The 21053-nt window shown below is 39.7% G+C and overlaps 1 protein-coding gene across 1 annotated transcript in view; it reads right to left on the bottom strand.

Annotated features, from left to right (window-relative positions):
• PIK3C2G (phosphatidylinositol-4-phosphate 3-kinase catalytic subunit type 2 gamma) overlaps positions 1 to 21053 on the bottom strand; it is a 372244-nt gene that overhangs the window by 160869 nt on the left and 190322 nt on the right. The window contains exons 18-19 of the mRNA XM_034782026.1: positions 14161 to 14254; positions 12480 to 12574 (exon numbers count right to left, since the gene is read on the bottom strand). Of these exons, the coding sequence (XP_034637917.1) occupies positions 12480 to 12574; positions 14161 to 14254 (189 nt within the window). The remainder of the gene's footprint in view (positions 1 to 12479; positions 12575 to 14160; positions 14255 to 21053) is intronic.

Genomic DNA, 21053 nt, shown 5'->3' with positions numbered 1-21053 from the left:
AAATTAACTTTGACTCTTTTGATGTTCTTAATGCAAAATATTAATGCCCTATCTATTCAGTTAAGGTATCAGAACTCTTAATAGGTATGTCTTGAAACTATTACAATCTCTTCCAGCAAAACCATGGAAAAAGTAGATTTGCCATTCCCAATATTCATAATGTCAAAAAAAAAAAAAAAAAAAAAACAGAAAAAACAATATTTTGAAAACCATCTCTCCAGAATTACTTTATATACCACAAAGCAGTAAATACACACACATAAGCCCAATTTTAAAAATATTTCTTTTCAGATCATTTTAAAGGTTAAATTCTGAACTTTAATTCTGTCCCCTTGTGAGTATGTATTATGGCATAGTCTTTTATTACATAAACTCCCAGTGATAACTTTTGTCACTTCCTGACTTTTGAGTGCTTCACTTTGTAACGTTAACACTCTTAATTCTGGTTTTGGTATGGCATTTCCTACATTTAAAAAAACATAGTAAAATGAAGAAATAAAGAATTTCCATCATGTTCAACAATGTGCTCAGCCACAACAGAACACTTTGTAATGTGCAATACATTTTTATCAATGAAACAAAAGCCCGGGCTTTATTCCATTCACACTTCCTCATATCATACACAAGGAGGAGTGCTTGGAACCCTACCTTCTTCCTCTCACATTTTCCCTAATTGTAGAAAGACACAGCACTACTCACAAACTCTCCTAAACTATGCAAGAATTCACAGAGCCAACAGAATGTTCATAGACGGTTAGGAGCCAATGTGCATACACAAAATACTTTATTTAATTTTTTGACAAAATTACAATCAGTGTTGACTAAATCACCACAAGATCGCTCTCTAACTCAGGGACTCTTTACCACTGATGTACAGAGCTCTTTTTAAAAGTTATAATTTTTAGAGGAAAAAGTGAATTTCCCTCTTTCATTCTTGAAAAGCTTCAACTCTTTTGATGCAAACTTTTCCAGAAAAAAAAAAATCTCCTGGACTGACTAAAAACTTTTGTATTTCAGCTAGAGAGATAAAAAATGGCAAAGTTACATGTAAACGAAAATAACCCCTTTCACTGGAAATGTTTGTACAACCTTATGTATAGGCATCATTATGAGCTCTACATACAATTTAAAATCACACTGCTAGGGCCATGCATGTTGGTGACTAGTTCACAGTTAGTTTGAAATAACATCTGTGAAGATACATTAAAACCATCTATTATTAGTTTTATTTTCCTTTTACATCAATTTAAAAACACTTTTCACTTTCAAAACAACACACTAAATCTATGAGAAAGCAAAGCCATAAAAGTATCCCTTTGAGTGCAGCCCTGAGTTAGCAGACATGCTTTAGCACAAAGAACCATAGTAACCATACAACCATTTGCTTCTTAAGTAAAAGAATTGTTACCCCACTCATTATATTTGTCTGCACGACAGCATTCTTGGAGCTATAATGATCAATCATTACATACCATAGAAAATAGTTTGATTTACCATAGATTTTAGGTTTCCAGGAGGCAACCTACTAGTAGATTTTAATAGACTACAGTGTGAAATTTTCTTTGGGCCTAAGACACACACATTATTTGACAATCACAACTGATACAATCTGTGTGCCAAACCTGGAATTAATGGCACAAAAGCAGGAACTATTAGAAATAAAGATGTCAACATGGGATTTTGAAGGTGTCTTTGTCAAAATATCTTGGGTTTTTTGGGACCTTTTTACGGTTAATATTTTATTTTTGTTACTGTTTCTTTGTGATATTGTATCAATTTTTTTCCTGTTCAAACTTAGCTTTCAAGAAGATATAAAGTTGGGTTTTTCCCCCATGGGAATAGTTTAATTTGAAAAGAGAAGAATGCAGTACCTGTAAAAGTTTGTTCTTGGGTCAATGAATGTTCTGTTCAAAACTCTTTAAATTAAAAAAGTTAATTTTAGTATTGGTAAAATTGTCACACTTTGAGCTCCAGAAACTAAAGCCTCCATTCAAAGTCCAGTGAAGTCACTGGAAAGTCTTCCACTGACTTCGAAGAGCTTTGGATCAGGTCCTTAGTCCTCCACTCATGGAACAGTATAGACAAGAGTAGTACAAGTTATTTTATGCTGCTTTGGAATACTCAATTATATGCCTCAAACTAGACTTCGAAGGACCATCTGTAGGGGGTGAAGGAGGCCCTTCAGTCCTTCAATTCTCTGCTGAGAGTCCCAGTAAGCCTGCTAGTTAATTCCAACTATATTGATATTTTTATATGGAAGCAGACCAAGAGAATCAATTTATTACACAGAGGCCAGTTGGTTAGTTGGTAATTACTGTCAGTTGCTGTCAACATATGCTGGACTCAAACCCTTCACTTAAAGGTGAAATGTTCTATATCCTGTTATCAATCCATAGATACAGCCATGCAGTACTCCTGGGGGAACTCTGAACCACAGCGCACACACAGAATTCATGTCCAGAGCAGAATTTTTTTTCTCTCTGCAGAAAAATCTCTTCCAGAGAGGTGCTGCAGTTATGCCATTCACCCACCAGAAGCTGCTTTGGTGCCAAAACAAAGAGCGGCTACTCCTGGGCAGGAGCAGCCCCAGCTGTGGATAGGGAAGAGAACAGGCTGTGCTCCTCACACCTTCTCGTGGTGCTAGGTCAGAAGGCACAGGATATGGGTGGATAGACAGAATGGGACACATGGGGCTGCTGGGGGTGTGTGTGTGTCACAGACTGGGGTTAAGAAGGGTAGTGGGGGGGACAGAGTGGGGCGGGGGCTGAATGGGAGTGGGATGCAGGGACACAGGGACAGGGGTGGCTGAGTGGGGGTGCAGGATCACATGGGGAGGGGGGTGCATGGACACATGGGAACAGGGAGTGCAGGGATACATGGGGACAGGGGAAGGGGGTGCAGGGACACATGGGGATGGGGAGTGCAGGGACACACGGGGGCAGATGCAGATGTGCCTGAATGAATGAAAGAGGCTATGGGTGGCTCCAGCTCACCTCTCCCTCATTAACAACTTTGAGGGGGCCTGATGGAGGGCAGGTGTCCCCTATAAGTACAGCAGGAAGATAGAGGAGTGAGGGGGTAGTTCAGGAAGCTGTGGCAAAGACTACAGGCTGGGGAAAGACTCCAGCTAGGTAAAGCTGGAACCCAGATCTGGGAAGGATGGCTGGGTGACTCCCTAATAAAGGAGAGAGAGACACTGAATATCCAGATCCAGGAACGAGGGCTGGGGATTCCCTATCTAAGGGAGAGAGAGAGACTGAACTGGGGATGGGGCTTGGTGAGCCAATGTGTATCCATTGGACAGAATAAATTGGACCCCCAGAAAGAGGTGTTTCAGTTATCTTTGGACTGGAGGTGTGGATATTGTTTAAAAAAATCTCTGACATGGGGAAACAGAGGCAGAGTAACCTCTGGCCATGACAGAGCACTCAGAAGGTGGCCGGCTCTTTTACATTCACAGTAAATGTCTTTGTTTTGGTTGATGTTTACTCTTAGTAAAACAGGAGTCTGAGAAGATTGATAACCCATAAATTAAGTAATAATATAATTATCCCTCTATTTTCCAAGGCAATAATCCAAACTGAGTGGATAATAATGAGAAGCAGATTCACAATGAGGTAATCTGATTACTGCCTCAAAACACCAGTGGGCTAATGGCATTATTGCAAATATAATTAGAGATCAACCATAACCAAATCCAAATTAAGAGGTGATAGTGGTTGAGAGGTTCACATTCAAATGCTTTGATCTGGATCTGAACTTGACCCTAAAATTTTGGTTCTGGGTCACATTCAAATCAGGAAGAGGGTTACTTCAAGGATTCCCAGTTCAGATGAATCTGATGTTTTACAAGACTGGCTCATTAGATTTTGGCACCATCAAATCCAACCCTGAACTTGAGCCATAATTTTGATTAGATCTTGAAGGTGAATTTCAGCCTAAACCTAACCTGGATCTAGAGTCCAATACTGTCTTTTTGGTACATGTCTTATACTGGCCCTAATCCAACAAAGCACATGCATAATTTTAAGGGACTAGTCCCATGCTTAAGGTTAGGTACATGTTTAAGTGCAATGCTGGATTGGGGTCATTAATATAAATTTAATTAATGCAAAATAAAGGTTCTATGGCTCAGACTGCCTCTGCCTCTTACAGAGAGGATACTTAAAAGTTGGCTAAAAATTAGCACACTTGGCAGCCTTTGATTTCCTGTGTGGGAGAGTTTGTGGGAGGGAGAAAGTGAGTGGGAAAGGTGTGCTTAGTGTTTAAATAGTTTTGGGACATTACAGAACCATGACTCTGCTTGATTTATTCCTTCCTGAGGATACTGGAATTAAAATATGATGAGTGTAGATCAATATTAAGTGACAGTGAAAAATATATTTCCCTTGACAAAATATGAAGCAATCTATCATGTATTTCATCCCAAATTTGAAGATGTGAATTAAACGGCAAGCTAATGATTTTGAAAAGTAAAGCATTGAGGGCCAGCTTCCCTGCTGCTAGAGAATTTAGCCAACAGTCAAAAAACTTCCTACTGATTCTGTTCCAAAAGGCTCTGTTACACTTTGGTAAAGTCTTAGATATACCTCTCTTTCCTTCCACAACAGAAATTTCCTTAATATAAAACTGGAGGCAGAGGGCAAAATTCTAACCCCGCTGAAGTCAATGGTATTACAGTAGAACCTCAGAGTTACGAACACTTCGGAAATAGTGGTAGGTTGTAACTCCGAAGTGTTTGTAACTCTGAACAAAACATTATGGTGATTATTTCAAAAGTTTACAGCTGAACATGGACTTAATACAGCTTTGAAACTTTACTATGCAGAAGAAAAATGATGCTTTCCCTTTTTTTTTTTTAGTAATTTACATTTAACAGTACTGTACTGTATTTGCTTTTATAGTTTATTTTTTTTGGTCTCTGTTGCTGCCTGATTGCATACTTCCAGTTCCAAATGAGGTGTGTGGTTGATTGGTCAGGTTGTAATTCTGGTGTTTGTAACTCTGAGGTTCTATTATATTCCCTTTGGCTTCATTGAGGCAGGATTGCACCCCAAATTCCTCTTTTGCTCATATATTTCTGTGCCTCTAGCTAGTGGGTACATGCAAGAGAATGGTGACACTCTCCTCTTTTCATGACACAGAGTCACTGTCTAGTTGAAGAATGTTACAAGCCAGAAAATTCTATAAAGTTTCAACAACTTATCTGATTACGTGAAATAAAATTCAGGATAGATAATAAGCCACAAAAGTACATTCAGCCTCCAGGAGGACTTTTCTTTCTTTGCTCTAAGAATACAAGAACATTCATAATATTCCACTACAATGAAACCTGTTCTTATAGCTTACCTCCAAGTAACAGTCACCGATCTTAGGGTATGTATACACTGCAATTAGACACCCAATGTCTGGCCTGTGCCAGCTGAATTGGGCTCATGGGGCTCGGGTTAAGGGGCTGTTTAATTGCAGTGTAGACTTCTGGGCTTGGAGCCCAAGATAGGAGGGTCCCAGTGTTCAGGCTGCCCAGAAGTCTACACTGCAATTCAACAGCTCCGCAGCCTGAGGCCTGGGGACCTGAATCAGCTGGCAAGGGTCAGCCCCAGGTTTTTCTTTGTAGTGTAGACATAACCCTAGTGGCTACAACATTTCTTCCAAATATTCAATTCCACTGTGGAAAGCAACGACCTGTAGAAACATGTTTCTAGCCACATGCTGACCCAGCCAACTACTGCAATCGTATGGTACAATTTCCACCTGTGAAAACAGACACAAGCAAAGATGCTCCATACAAGTAGGAAACTGATCAGCAGGTTGCTAGACAAAAGAGTAGATAAAGCCTCCAAATGCAAAGTGCTGAGTACAAGCTGGATAAAAGTCCTGTGTGAAAATGACACATGTAAGAGTCGCAGGAATATAAAGAGAATCATTTTCTGGAGGCAGCAGGGTCTATCAGGGATCACTCAGCTTCTTTCTGCTCTTAGAGGAAGTTGCTATGGACCACTCTGCTTCTTGCACCCTGCAGGAGCTAACCAAGCATCTGCTCTTCCCACCACAGCTCCAAGAGACAGCACAGCTCACTCCATTGGTCTTGACTCCCAGAGACTCATACTAGTAAATAAGCCTCAAACCACAAAGAAAGTTTAAAAGATGTTGGATGGGGCAAGGATGCCCCAGGGCCCTCACTTCATACACTTGTTACAATACCTTTTTAATCAGTAAGAGTTTGATTTTTGATGCAGAGACAGTTACAGTTGACAGAAGAACAAGACATTGTAGAAATCGGTGGCAAGCATGAAGCTTCACAGCTGTCAATCTGGTGCATGGTCACGACCACTTGGAACTTAATGATAATGGAAGGGAGAATTCAGAACCTTGTAAAGTCTTATATTTGGCAGAAATGGCTAAGGCTGATTTTGAAATCTGAATCCCATCTGCTGATTTTTAATAAGAATTCTCCAAGATTTTTTTCTTTTGAATCAGCCACATTGAGAAAGCAAAAATTTGGATACAGGTTTCTGAACTGAAGTGAGGAAAAAGTCTGGACCCAGATGGTGTCCAAGCAGAATTTGTAAAGTTGTTTAACAGTAAATGAATTCCTTTTATGATGAAGTTTCATGCAGAGGCATTGGAGAAGTAAATTGCATATGTCCTACAGAGAAGCTAGAATTTCAATTCTTCTCTAACAAGGGTAAAATCCATAGAATCTTAAATCTTATCAATCTACTCCTTTATTCAATAATGACTTTAAATTATAGCTTAAAGTACTGGTGAAGAAACTAGAAGTATTACTTCCAAATTTAATGCATGGAAATCAATCTCAGGAGGTTAATGCAAGGGAATCAATAGACATGGATTTTTTTCATCTTTTACTGTGTAGCTAAAGGTTAAATGAATAAGGCATGCACTGTGTGACAGTTTCATTTCATGCAGGAAAAGTATTTGATCATACTGAATTGGGGGGAAATGAGGCGTTTGTTCCCAGAGGGCCCAGTCCCCCATCCTCCGGCCCCTGATTGGAACTGGAACTTTGGTCCAGCCGTTCTTCTGTCATGACAGAAGGGCAGCCAAGCAAAATTCAAGTGGTGTTGCAACCCTATGCATCAGGTCACAACATGACTTACTCACATTTGGCCCAGCTGTCCCTCACCACCTCCTGCTCATGACCCAGGGATGACTGGGTTAAATCTGAATGGCATTGAGACCGCAGGGGCCAAATCACAATGCCACTCATTCACATTTGGCCTGGCCTTTCCTCCATCCAAGGGAACTAAGCGAACCACAATTAAGGTCACTTTAATTCTGAAACTGTCCACCCAGGGTTTTAATGCAGTTTAATTACTCCACTTTAGATTCACACCTTGAATTAATTCAGATTAATTTTCCTGAGTGTCCCCATGTAGACAAGCCTTAAGCCCTCAAAATAGGGTTTATGTAAGTAAGTAGCATCTGGACAGTGCCTCTACTCAAGGGCAATTTTTATGCTCCATGAAAAGGATTCCTTTAAAATGGAGAAGTGAGAAGTTTAAATATTTAGGGGGGTGGTAACTGACAACATTCATGACCTCGTTCCTGAAAAAAAGTGGGCAAAATAATTATTGATTGTTAGAAAAAGTGGTGGAGGTAGAGCAAATTACCCCCTCGTTCCAACTGGTGGGGTTAAGGCCCCACAGCCAGTATAAGCTGGCATGGCACAGTCAACTGAGCTATAGTGATTTACACCAGCTGAGCACTTGGCCCAATAATCTTAAAACCAACATGGCAGCAAAGTGTTTGCACATTTGTCACCTTTTGCCAATTATTATTCCAGAACTTTTTTTTAAAATGGTCAGATAAGCTGATAATTCACTTTTATGGAAAGAAAAGTCCAGTGATTTACTCTCCAGCATTAATATTAACAGATGATGAGTTGGCCCATTATAATTGGGCAGCCTCATCGTCTTACCTTGCGGAGGGGAGGTGCAGGGAAATAATGTCAATTTTATTTTTCGCAGCTCAACTGTTGTTAAAAAAGCCATATGACTGAGCGATGTTTTGTTTAGTTTGCCATTTAAAGAACTTAGTCGCATTACCCAGCTGTGGGAACAAGTGTTTGGACTTGGAAGAGATTTGTGAAACATGGAAGGTTTGTTCAGCTGAATTCTCCACTTGGGTCATGAAAAAGCATCACTGGATTTCTGGGTTTTCTTAAAATCTCCCTTGATAAAAAAAATTCTGGAAGAGTGTATTGTAAACTATATTGAAATATTTAACAGTAGAATGCCAATTACTATAATAAAAGATAGATATCTTGCTCATAAAGTTTGTTTTTACCAGTACTTGCTTCTAAGACATTACTTGATTGCTAATTTGGAAATCAGCTCAAAGAGCCAGAATTAAACATTTAGACAATAAGATATTATCTATTTTCTTTAAAATGTAGAGATAAATGGAAGAATAACTTTGTTTTTAATTACTTTTAGTGGGACTGGAATTCATTTGCAAAGGAGAGAAAAGCCATTATTAATACAAAGCATAATATTCTGCACAAAATGTATTACCTGGAAAACTACTCATAGTTTTTCATTCTAGAAGAAAAATATTTTATAGTAATGTAAAATGTCATATTTTACTAGTGAAAATGGAAGTAGGACATTTCCTTCATATGAAGCAGAATGAACATCTCCACCAATGTGTCCAGAATGGAGGAAAAGCAGGTGCAATTGGTGTGATTTATGCAGAAGGGGTAGCGGTTGGGGAAGCAAGGAGTAAGGTTTTCAGCAGGTCACATGCTGGGGCACACACACTTTGATTGGTGTTACTAAGCTGCTAAATGGGAAAGCTGAAAAATCTCAAATGCTCAGTAACATTGCACTTCCAACTCTGCCTGTTGTACGTAGACAATCGGAGAACCTCTTAACTTAATGGGTGAATTTTTAATTTCTACTAGATAAATGAACCTGAAGCCCTGCCAAGTTCAGCAAGCATTGCCCACTTTTGGGGCAATACTGGCTTCTGGAGGACCTCTTTGGCGAGTGGTAATCTCCATCACCAAAAGACTTTTCAACACTGGGGCATTCATCATAGTGCACCCCGACAGCAGCCAGTGTAGACTCTGAATTGATTTTATGTAGTTGTCTGTTTTTAGATCTCCATTAAGACAGAAAAATGAGAATTGGCAGACAAATGATCACTCCAGTGCAGCATTCCGTCTCTGACAATTGCAAGTACCAGATGTTTCAGAGAGATGGAAACCCCACTCTAAAAAGATACCACATCCATAGAGGAAGGCACTTCTATGTATTGCAAAGTGGTGAGACTTTATTGCAAATTAATCAGTCCACAATATCACTAGAGAATCTACATTTTGGTACTGTAATAGCATAAAGCAAAATGTAAGCCTCTTTTTTTGGTTACTTGAATAAGTATACTAACTTTATTTTAATTTTAAAAGTTGGTTAAGAATCCCCCCTCCTTGATTAGGAAGTTGCATATCATGTTTTAGCTCCGAGGATATTTTTCAGTGGCATGTGTCATCCTTGGACACAACAGTTAATATTAGATAAATGGCAACTCAGGGCTTACTACTTATGAGAAGTTACCGCAGACTCATGTGAATCTTTCAAATATGAAACTTAAAGGCTCATGGTGAACTGCACCTCACATCTGCAATCAGCGCATGACAGGATAATCAAAACATTTAAAGCCTTTACTCTCAGTGGTTGATGATATCTCTAATTACTAGCACACAGAGATAGGTAAAAAGTCCTTGAGAAGCAATCAAATTGTTTGATGACATGAACAGGCTGCTGCTACTAGTTGGAATACAGGGAGAACCACGATAATACAAAAATCTTCAATTTGCTTTGGTTTTTGTTTAGTTTTTCTTCATTATAAATCCGACTACATAGAACTCAATTCTTCCAGAGAGGGATTCTGCACTGCACCATTATCATGGATGGAGTAGCTGCTGCTGCACATAAGGAAGATTATCTCCTGCAGATTATGTAAGAGTTGAAGGCGATTTGGTTGTGTACAAAAAGTTTGCAGAAGACAGGGACAGAAGAGGCACTTCATAGATCTACATTACAAAGTGAAAATTCAGTAGCAAGGCTATACTGGAGAAGATCATAAGCGGGTATAAAATATTATAGCTCTGCTGACTTCAGTGGAGCTATGACAATTTACACCAGCTGATGATGTGCCTCACTGTGCTTGGGAGCCTTGTCAATGTAGAAATCCAGACCTCCAGAGCTGCCGTCGATTTATTGGGCCAACTTACGGATTCATTGTATATCATTATTTAAATAAACTTCCCTCCAGTGTAGCTAAGTTATAAGATGCAATGGCAAAAGTCTCAGTTAAACTGCATGTATGATCAGAAAGGTGACTACATAAAAAAGGCATCTCCTTATTTGACAGATCATCTCTCTTTCTGTATTCTTATCCCTATCTTCTTGTTCACCATCTTTTATTCCTATTAGTACTTGCTGAGCTCATACAGGTGTGAGAAAGATCTAGATTCTCTGTCTTGCACATCATCAACAGAATTATTACATTTCAGCTGTATAGTCTTTGTCTGGAGGCATGTAATTCAATGGAATTACTGTGCAGGCAAAAAGAACCAGCTTGACTTTCAGATACCAGGATTTGCAGAGCTGATGGAAAGGCCATCCTTTTAATTAGAAACCACTGAACTGACAAATCTAGCATGTAGAATAATCATTACATAAGAATGACCCTACTGGGTCAGACCAAAGGTCCATGTAGCCCAGTACCCGGTCTTTCGACAGTGGCCAGTGCCAGGTGCCCCAGAGGGAATGAACAGAACAGATAATCACCACGTGATCCACCCCCTGTCGCTCATTCCCAGCTTCTGGCAAACAGAGGCTGAGATAAACTACCACATGAGATAAACTTGCAATGGCTTTTACACAGAATATCTAGCCAGCAAAAGACAGCTGCAGTCACATTATGATGTATTACATCTCCATAATCAATAAGAACAGTTGGACACCCTGTTCCATATTATATGCACATAGATTAATACAAACATTTAACTTCAGACAGTACATTAGAAGATATCAAGCTATGGTTACTTCCAGCTCGTAACCTAGTAACTGGTTCTAAAACACTATTATTAGTCTCTGTAATGTACACCATCACTTACAGCAACTCTTCCCCCTCCTCTCTCCCCCGCCACAGCCACATAACTTATCAGATTGGCCTATATATGAGAACCTCCTCCAGGGCAAAGGCCTAACCATGCCCCGATGACAGATATCCCAGATACTATGATTGGCTGTCTGTTCATATATATTTGCCCTCTACTGGATGGCATGTCAGACCTGTACATGTATGATAATGTCACCTTCCAGTGGCTGCCCACAACAGAGGATAGAAGCCCTCACACTACTACACAAGTGAGCAAGTTGCATGGTTACAGATCAGCTTAGTGGGAAATTAGTCAAAAATCCCCTACCTAGTTAATGCTTAATACAGAATTCTTTCCCCTTCTCCATTACCGTATATAAAACACAAGGATTCATGTTCTGGCTGGCAGGTTTGGGGTTACTACAATACCACAAAACAGAGCTAGTTGGTATTGGGGCTGGTAAAGCTAAGCCTCAGTCAATAATGCAACAGCTGTTGGCTCTGCAACAGATACTGTTACGTCGCTATGGCAGAGGTTCTCAAACTGTGTTCTACGGGTCACTACCTGATATTCCATGGAGAGATGACAGATCTCTGATCCTGGAGAAGGAACAATCAAGTGAATTGGAGAAAGGATGGAGGAGAGTTTCAAGCAAAGGCTGGCTCTTGCTGGTCCCGTGGTCATTTGGGAGGGATTTTTCTGAGCCTAGTGGTTTGGGTAGGTTGGCAGGTTCTGAGGCTGGATGGACTCAATCCTACCCAGGATGCAAAAATCCTGGCTCCCAGTTTTTCACTTTGAAAATCTAGTCAACATGCAGGAAAAAGGTAGGAGAGTATATGAAGCATAAAGATTTCTCTATGTAGTGTGAACTTTTAGGACCCAGCCTTCAATAATGTATGATGACTAGTAATGGGAAAGTGTTCAGCGATTTGCCTTTGATATGCATCCAAAAGTTTGAATTTTTGAGGTCTGGTTGGTAAGCTCTGAAGAGCAGGTTCCTTCATGAAACAGCCAATATGTCCTGCTCTCAGTGTGCTTGGAAATATTTTTTGGCAATATTTCAGACTACCATTTCTGGCTGAAACTAGAAAGTTCAAGATTGTGGAAAGTGAACTAAAGATTTAAGAATAAAACCCATGTTAAAGGCCTGGATGCAGGATCAGGTAGGTGGTTCTTTTATTTAAGTTGGTTCACTCATACCCAGTGCTGAAATGATTATCAGGAAAGTAAAACTATTTTCCCAATTGACTTGATCTTGAACATAGCGAGAATGTGCTGTAAACATAGTGGACAAAGCTCACTGTAACAATCAATGAAATTGATAATCTGATATATTAGATGATCTTACCAGTAAAGTTGATGAGTTACTTGGATGCTCTGCAGAGAGCGGCATAGCAGAAGTTTCACAAGAGGGCTTTCAAGACTCCACTCAAACTTGATCACCTTAACAGACATAGAAACCACATTCACTTACATGCTGTTTCTGTTGCGTTCTCTTTAAAACAAAAATGTCATGACAAAGGTTTTATTGATTTATGTATGTATTTTAAATGTGATAACCCAAAAGAAGCAGAACATTCCCAAAAACGCAGTGGGCATAGACAAGTCCGCCCCCTCCCACTTCCCGCCCCCTGACTGTCCCCCTCAGAACCTCCAACCCATCCAACACCCCCTGCTTCTTGTCCCCTGACTGCCCCTTCCCAGGACCCCCACCCCCTATTCAACCTCCCTGCTCCCTGTCCCGACTGCCCTGACCCCTATCCACACCCCCATCCCCCAACAGCCCCCCGGGACTCCAATCCCTTATCCAACCTCCTTCTGCTCCTCATCCCCTGACCACCCCCTCCCGGAACCCCCCATCCCTAACTGCCCCCTGGGATCCCATCCCTTTATCCAACCCCCCCTGCTCCCTGACCAGCCCCCCAGGACTCCCACTCCCAACCCTCCCTGTTCCCCATCCCCTGACCACCACCCCCAGAACCTCCGCCCCATCCAACCGCCCCCTCCTCCCTGACTGCCCCCCAATACTCCCCACTCCCTTACCCAGCCCCGCCGCTCCCTTACTAGCAGCAGGAGCTCACAGCCACGACACCTGGCCAGAGCCAGCTGCTCTCCCCACGCTGCCCAGCATATAACTGTATGTTCCATTCTATGCATCCGATGAAGTGGGCTGTAGCCCACGAAAGCTTATGCTCAAATAAATTTGTTAGTCTCTAAGGTGCCACAAGTACTCCTGTTCTTTTTAATTATTACATGCCATTGAAAGTGGCTCCTTCCTGGGTTTCCCTCGTCCACGCCCTCCCACAAGCACACACCCCAACATAAACTGACCCCATAGGAGCAGGAGGAGAGGCATTTATAAAAGATTGCATGGAGGAAGGACAATGTTTTGGGGACAGTCATCTCTTCCTGGACCCCAAGAAAATATCTACTGAGCCATGGTTGCAAACTCTTGAGAAAATAGTTGGGACATTCTGTCCTACAGCTTATAAAGTGTTTTGGGATCATTTATGAAGAAAGACAGTGTATATAATGAAAGATTATTCAACCTGCAAATCGCTCTCTTCAGTCCACATTGGCGGCATCTTTCCCCCATCCTTAAATCAATTGTATTTGGCTACTTTGCATAGATATCTAAAAGTAAATAACTCATTGTGATGCCAAACACTACTTTTCTTGCAGAGCAGCCATGCCACTACCAGCCTTTGATTTGATGGTGTCTGCTATTAGTCGTAACTCCTTTTCTTTTCTTTTTTTTTCAGATGCTATATTCCCCCCCCCCCCAGAGGAAAGGCCTGTTTGCAGGACACAAAATTCCAATCAGTAATGCCAAGAAGCAAACCACATTCTCTTGAGTTGAGCACAATCTATAGTTCACCCCTGTAGTTAACTCAATCATTGCATCAGCTGATCTGACTTTCTTGCTTATTCTTCCACTAATGCATCAATCAAACTGAAAGAATTAAAAGTATTTAATGAAGTCATTGATCTGGCTAGAGAACTTCCTTGGCTATCCATTTTTTCGTTACCTGAACCAGCTGTGGGAGGTATTCTAACAATTCATCATTTGACAGATTTTCCATTTGTTGGACTGCAGTTCTGCGAATGTCTTGATCTGGAAAACTAGCGCAAAACAAATAGAGATCATTAGGCATTATTGAGCTGCTTCTGATACATTACAATTCTCATGACTCTCAGCAATACAAAATGCTAAAGAAATGGGAGAGGAAGATCAATTTGCTTTACAGTAATAGGTGTCAAACACACATGACTGATAACTTAAATTGCATAGATTTTTACTATACCTTACTGTGAAAAAACATTACATTGATCTCCATGTACCTCTTTTCAGTTAAGCTATAATTAACAATTCAGTCCTGTAGTTATAGACTAGTATATGAAGCAAATTCTGAGCTTTCTGCAGCTCTTTTTCAGGACTGGCTGCATGGGGAATTCCAACATTTCAAAATTTGTTTTTGTTCGGAATCAGAATTAAAAGACAAAAACTTTTGAAATTTCCATTGGAATAAATTTTTAGAAAATAACTGTTGATTCATTTTGATTTTGACATTTTATTATATTATAATTGATGTATAATACAATATAGAATGTGGAAACAGTCATTTCAAAATGACTGTTTTTTTTTCAAATTCAAATTTCATTTTTCAAAATGAAAAAGCAAAATGCTTTTTTTTCAAATTTTTTTCCAAAATGTAATTTCATGGAAATTAACATATTCCCTTGGAAAGTTTAGATTTTGATGAAACATCATTTTCCAATGAAAAAACTGTTCCACTGGAAAATTTTCAACCAACTCTATTCAGGACAAACTTCATGGCTCAGGAGTAGAGCTGGTCAGAATGTCTTCATCAAAAAACGTTCTGGTGAAATACGACTTTTTGATCAAAACCAACAATTTTAGCAGAAAAGTTTCCAGTTTTTCATTAATAAACCAGAAATTGAAAAAAAAATCTGTAGAATTCAGCTTACACTTTCAAAAACTGAAGAATTTCTTACAGGGAATTAAAAAAAAAATCTTTTGAAATATCCTGCAAAAAGTAATTGTAATTTTTGACAAGCTCTATTCAGCAAATTAGTAATGGGCTATGCAGCTTTTCACGTCCAGAGAATTTGCTCAACTCTGTCCGAAGTCATTAGCATCATTACCATCATATGTTCAGGGGACACATTGAAATGAGTTGATAGGCTCAATTCAGTCCCTTCAGGTCAAGCATCTGCATCACAGAAAACAACAAAACCCTACCACTTCTAAACAGACACTATCACTGGGAGTTTTGGTGTGCAACTTCCACTGGATTTCAGTCCTACTTCAGAGCCTAACTCTGTTAGGCTCCTTTGAAAAATCTCAGCAACAGTCTCGTCTATTTGGCACTCTAGATATGGATGACAAGGGCTTACAGGGCCTGGAGACTGAGCTATCATCTAATCCAAAGGGGATTCCTTTCAGGCCAGGCCAGGTGTAAATTGGCAGAGGCAGTGTGGAAGCTGGCATTGCTGATGCCCATGCTATGTCCTTTCTGTACATCAACAGAGGACTTCACTCTTCCAAGTTGTCAATGGGGGCATTCAATTCACTTGAAAATAAATGAAAACTAAAACATGAAAGACAACAACAACAGAGAAGCAATGGTCACTGGGAGAGTAATAAAATTTCCACAACTGAGAGAGACTGAAGAACTTGCATAGGCATTTTTGTGCAGAAGTGTCTGGGTATCCTGGAATTCTAGAGAAGTACTTTTAAGTATAATCAAATTTAAAAAATAATAAACCAGAAAACCCTACACACTTTGATAATCAAATTGCTGTGTGTATTCAAATAATTAAAAAAAATGGAAGGATTATATTTTGGACCTGTTAGAAAGCCCTGGCTTCTGCATTGCATTCACATCCCTTCCAAACTCTTTTTTAATTATACCACTGTGTTTGGCTTTTTAATATTTTGTTTATCTTTATGGTGCATATTTGATGAGGTTTCTAATATTGTCTGTAATTGTTTGTGTAGTGCTCAGAATGCCCTGTTGAGCAGGGAGGGGGTGTTTTATAAATAAATGATCATTTTAGTCCCAAATTGGTCTATTTTACAAGAGTTAATTATTTTTTAATGTCAGGCAACATACTACGAATTTGAAGCTGCTACTTTAATTTTTACATAGTTATTTAGAAAAAATGTATTTGAATGAAGATCACAAATCCCCTTATCATTCTATCATCAAACTACGCAATTGCTCCAAAGGGGTGTGAGCCAAACTTGCACAGATAGTATGGGAATCAGTACCTCCCTTTCCCCTCTCTCCTGGTTCAACAGGTTACTGGAGAGTGAAATATGTTCTATACAGGCACCAAGTCAAGCAGAAAATGTTATTATTCAGTTACCACTTGTCCTTGGGAGCAGTCAGTGCTCGAAGATGTGAAATGTTCTGATGACAAAATTCTGGTTTCTCCCCAGCCAGACGAAGAACAAGAAACCTTCTTATTTGAACAGTTCCAGAAAATCCAACTGCTAATGGTTTGATTCCTTAAAACTAATTTGCTAAGAGCTGTAGTGTGAAATGTGTCTATGTTTTCTAAATTATTTTAAGGAGATATGTTTAGTGTCACAGTGCACTGAAAGGCGTACACACTGCAGTAAAAATCTAGAGGGCAGCTTGCTTCAGCAAACATGGATCTTACCACTCTGTTTTTGGATGAGTTTCTGTATTGCTCTCAGTTACTAAACGGTTTCCTTCAGCTTGTCTATATGAAGGTCAGTTTGAGGTCAAGCAGAACCTTTCTGAGGGAATGAGTAATAGACCAATCTTGTTAACCAAGTGACAACTTGTTCAATCCAAACAGTAACAACCATCCCTGCTCTTGAATTTCTGGGCTGTTTGGGGCCCACAGATAGAGCATTTAGTGGTGCTGATTCTTTTTCTATTTATCTGTATTTCAGGATTATTTAGATTAGGATGAACATCGAACATCCTTAGAAACATCAGCTCCACAATGAAAAACTCAATCAGTATTATGCAATGCTTAGGTAGCATTCTTATATTCTACTTCTTAAAAACATTACGATTTGGGTCAGAAACCCTATGTGAAACTTAAGAACCTAAGAATGGCCCTACTGGATCAGACCAACGATCCATCTCGCCCAGAATCCTATCTGCCGACAGTGGCCAGTGCCAGGTGCCATAGAGGGAATGAACAGAACAGGTAATCATCAAGTGATTCATCCCCTGTCGCCCATTCCCATCTCTGGCAAACAGAGCCTAGGGACACCATCCCTGTCCATCCTGATGGACCTATACTCTATGAACTTACCTAGTTATTTTTTGAACCCTGTTATAGTCTTGGTCTTCACAACATCCCCTGGCAAAGAGTTCCAAAGGATGACCGTGCATTGTGTGAAAAAAAATTCCTTTTGTTTTAAAGCTGCTGCCTATTAATTTCATTTGGTGACCCCTAGTTCTTGTGCTATGAGAAGAAGTAAACAACACTTCCTTATTTACTTTCGCCACACCAGTCATGATTTTATAAACCTATCCTTTGCATTACTAGAAATTCCAGCTTCTTCTAGCCATGTAAACCATTTAGGTGAGAGGGGTCCTTTAGCAAGGGCTTGTCCACATAATGAGTTACTATATGGCAAGTTTGTATGCTGCAGATTCACAGTCAGGCTTACTGTGCAGTAACTCACCAAGTAGATAAGCCCTGAGTCCTCTAGTAAATCTTCAAGCATTGTGTCAGGACTGATTTCAGTCATCCCTAAATTATTCCTGATCCTCCAATCACCTTGACCACATTACTAGGATGATATACTCCTTTCTCCTACTTTTGTTCTATTTCTTCATTATCTTTTCAGGTAGTACTTCACGGCAAGGACTCTGCCTTTCCATATATTTGTAGTTGGCTTGCATATAAGCAGTGCTACTGGTAAAAGGTAATACATAAACCATGGGTGTCAAATCTACTCTTTAACAGCATTTTGTAGCATAGGAGACTCCAACAATCTTTCCTTGGTAGCTTGTACTGTTACTTGGAGTATTCTTATAGTTATAAGATTTCCCCTAGTATTTCTCCTAAATGTCCATACTGCTGCTTTAAACGCATAATGTTTTATTCTTTCCTGACTGACTACTGAAAATAATTGACCACGTTCCTGTTTATAACATCCCTTAATGTAGTTGTATCTCCTTTCAGACTTTACACTGACATCTGAAACAGGTTTTTAAGCTGAGTAAGCAAATTGTAATTTGCTTTGGAAGGAAGAACTGTTCTTGATTCTCCTCATATGGGTATCCGGAAAAGAAATGTGTCTCGAGCCACATCATTCAGCTAAATCTGATCCAAATAAAAAACCTAGCACTGCTGAGACTTCATGTGAATTTGTGACATTCCCTGGAGACTTTTAGATCTAGGAATCAATGATTACAACTAATGCATATGTTTAGTTTTCATTTGTAACAGATAAAATAGTCTTAATTTTAAATGTATGATCTCAAATAAAATATGTTGGAGACCTCATACATATTTGTTAGGTAAATAGGATGGAAATATTTTACTGTAGAGGTTGGAGTATTTTATAGCATATGATGTTCCTTTTAGTGAAGAGAGAGGCATCTCATGTGCCACCTTTCTGGCAGGGGCATGCCACCTATGAGAAGTTTACCATATGCCATGCAGTGCTGTAAGCCCAGCTCTCATTTTGTATAAACAATTTACATTCTGCTATGTTCTCCCACATAGTATTGCAAATCTGAGCCATGAAATGAAGAATATAATATTTGTCAGAAATGTAGACAGCTACACTTCCAGACCAGTATAATCAATACATTGATTCTTAGAGCCTCAGGCCTTCAAGAAGTGTAGGATACCATGTTGCTGAGTGCTTTATAAATGCCTACAAAGGCACACAGAAGTGTAAACAAATACTTAAATGGATACGGAACTAAGATTTAGGTTACAAAATTAAGCTTTATTGTTGTGCTTTTTTATATTTATAAATAGATTGAGACTGGAGATTTACAGAACTTAACAAGAACAGAATTTCCCCCCCACAAGTTTAGATTTTTTTTTGTTTTACAATGCAAACTAGTTGTTTTAAAATATTATCATTTCAACATGCCTCTGCAGGTCTGTAAACAAAATATTGAAGCAGCTTTGGGCTAATACATGAAAATTCGAAAATTAAACTCACCAGTCTAGCTTCATTGTCTGGACTAAATGCAGTACAGAAAGTAAACAAGCAGTATAAATAAATGGTGAAAGGGACATTTTATTTTTTACTATTATTTCCATTGTAATGCCTTAATTCTGGCATTTCCTAACTTTGAGTGTTTGACTTTGCAACTTTAATAATGTTCTTTTCATTAATGTAACTAAAGAGTTTATCACAATGCACTTACACCAGGGTGTCAAATTAAGGTTGCACAGGCAATCTTAGTTCTGACATTTCAACATTTGAATGCTTGACTTTGCAACCAGAATAATGTAGGTTGTGTGTGTAATTTCTTAGGTTTTTTCAAAAAAAGCAAACTGAAAACAAATTCCATCACATGGTATCATATCGACACCCACACAGTTCATCAACAGGATTGGAACTTCTAAATCCAGACCTCTGCCACTTGATCAGTTCTGGGGTTGGTCTCTCTCTTGACCTGTGGCCAGATGTTTCATTGAAACTGGTATGTTCCCACAATAAGTTGCAATTTCAACAAACTGTCATTTCCCAACAAAAAAAATATTGTTGAAAAGTCCCCAACCAGCTCTTGTTCTAATCTCCTCCACCCCACCCCAATCACTCCGTCTTCTTCCAGTGGCTCTCTATCTCCCTGTCCAGCCATTCACAGTTTCCCTCATGTGGTCCCCAGACATCATGCCCAGCCTGTCCCAGTTTCCTCTCTCATGGGTCCCCATCCACCATGGTGCCTACTAGTCATCTTTTTCTTCCCCATGTTTTCCATCCACACTGACTTTCAGTACCAGACTCCTCATCTAATCTCAGTCTTCCCACACTGCATCTCTTGCTTTTTGTCTTGACTCTTTGCCCTGCCAGGTGCAGTTCTCACCCCGCACCACAGCTCAATGTCAGATCTGTCTCCCCTCATCCTCCACTCCCTTCTTCTGCCAGTCACTGTCTCCTTCCTGAGACCATCATCTGATCTCAGTTGCCCCTTGTCCCCACGGCTCCCAGTCCCCATCTCCTTTCCCAGGCAGTCCTAGGCTTCCCCAATCTCAATGCCCAGTCCCAGTTTCCCTTAACAGCTTGGGACTTGCTTTTAAAAAAAGCCCCCAAAATCTGAAATTCTACAAAACATTACAGTAGTTTTAAAAAGCGCCACTTATAGTGTATGGGTGCATACTGGCTGTTTCCAAGCTCTGCATAGAGATCAGCTAGACAACCCTAATATTGACCCTCAGACTGCATATGCAGCTCCCATAGATTGAGAGATACATATGACCCAACGTTTTCAAGTTGGGCTCAAGGGGCAAAATTCACTATTGAGTTACATAGGTATTAATTTAGCCCATAGATCTTTAAAAGGGCAGAATTTAGTCACTGCATTTGTACTTCAATTTTTTACATATTTTTGTGGCCTTTTGACTAACGTTATGTCCATAGTACAAACTTTTCCTGGCATTGATACGTCAGTCAGCGGTGTGAAGAGTTGAGACCCCTGAATGCCACAGCTGTGCTGGCAGAAGTCTCTAGCACAAACACAATTATATTGGTAAAGCTGGGCTTTTATTGGAATAGCTTGTTTCATTCATAGGGCATGGTTTTACTATACTGGTACAAATGCATTCGTGCTGGTATTGCTGCTTCCACACTAGGAGTGCTTTGCTGGTAGAGTATGACAATATTTCTAAAGTAATAAAGTGCTCCTAGTGTAGACATATCCTAAGATCAAGCATACATCAG

Source organism: Trachemys scripta, chromosome 1, assembly GCF_013100865.1.
Source record: "Trachemys scripta elegans isolate TJP31775 chromosome 1, CAS_Tse_1.0, whole genome shotgun sequence".
Taxonomy (NCBI): Eukaryota; Metazoa; Chordata; order Testudines; family Emydidae; genus Trachemys; species Trachemys scripta.
The sequence above is the reverse complement of the archived record's forward strand: the minus strand, read 5'-3'. Positions and strand labels throughout refer to the sequence as shown.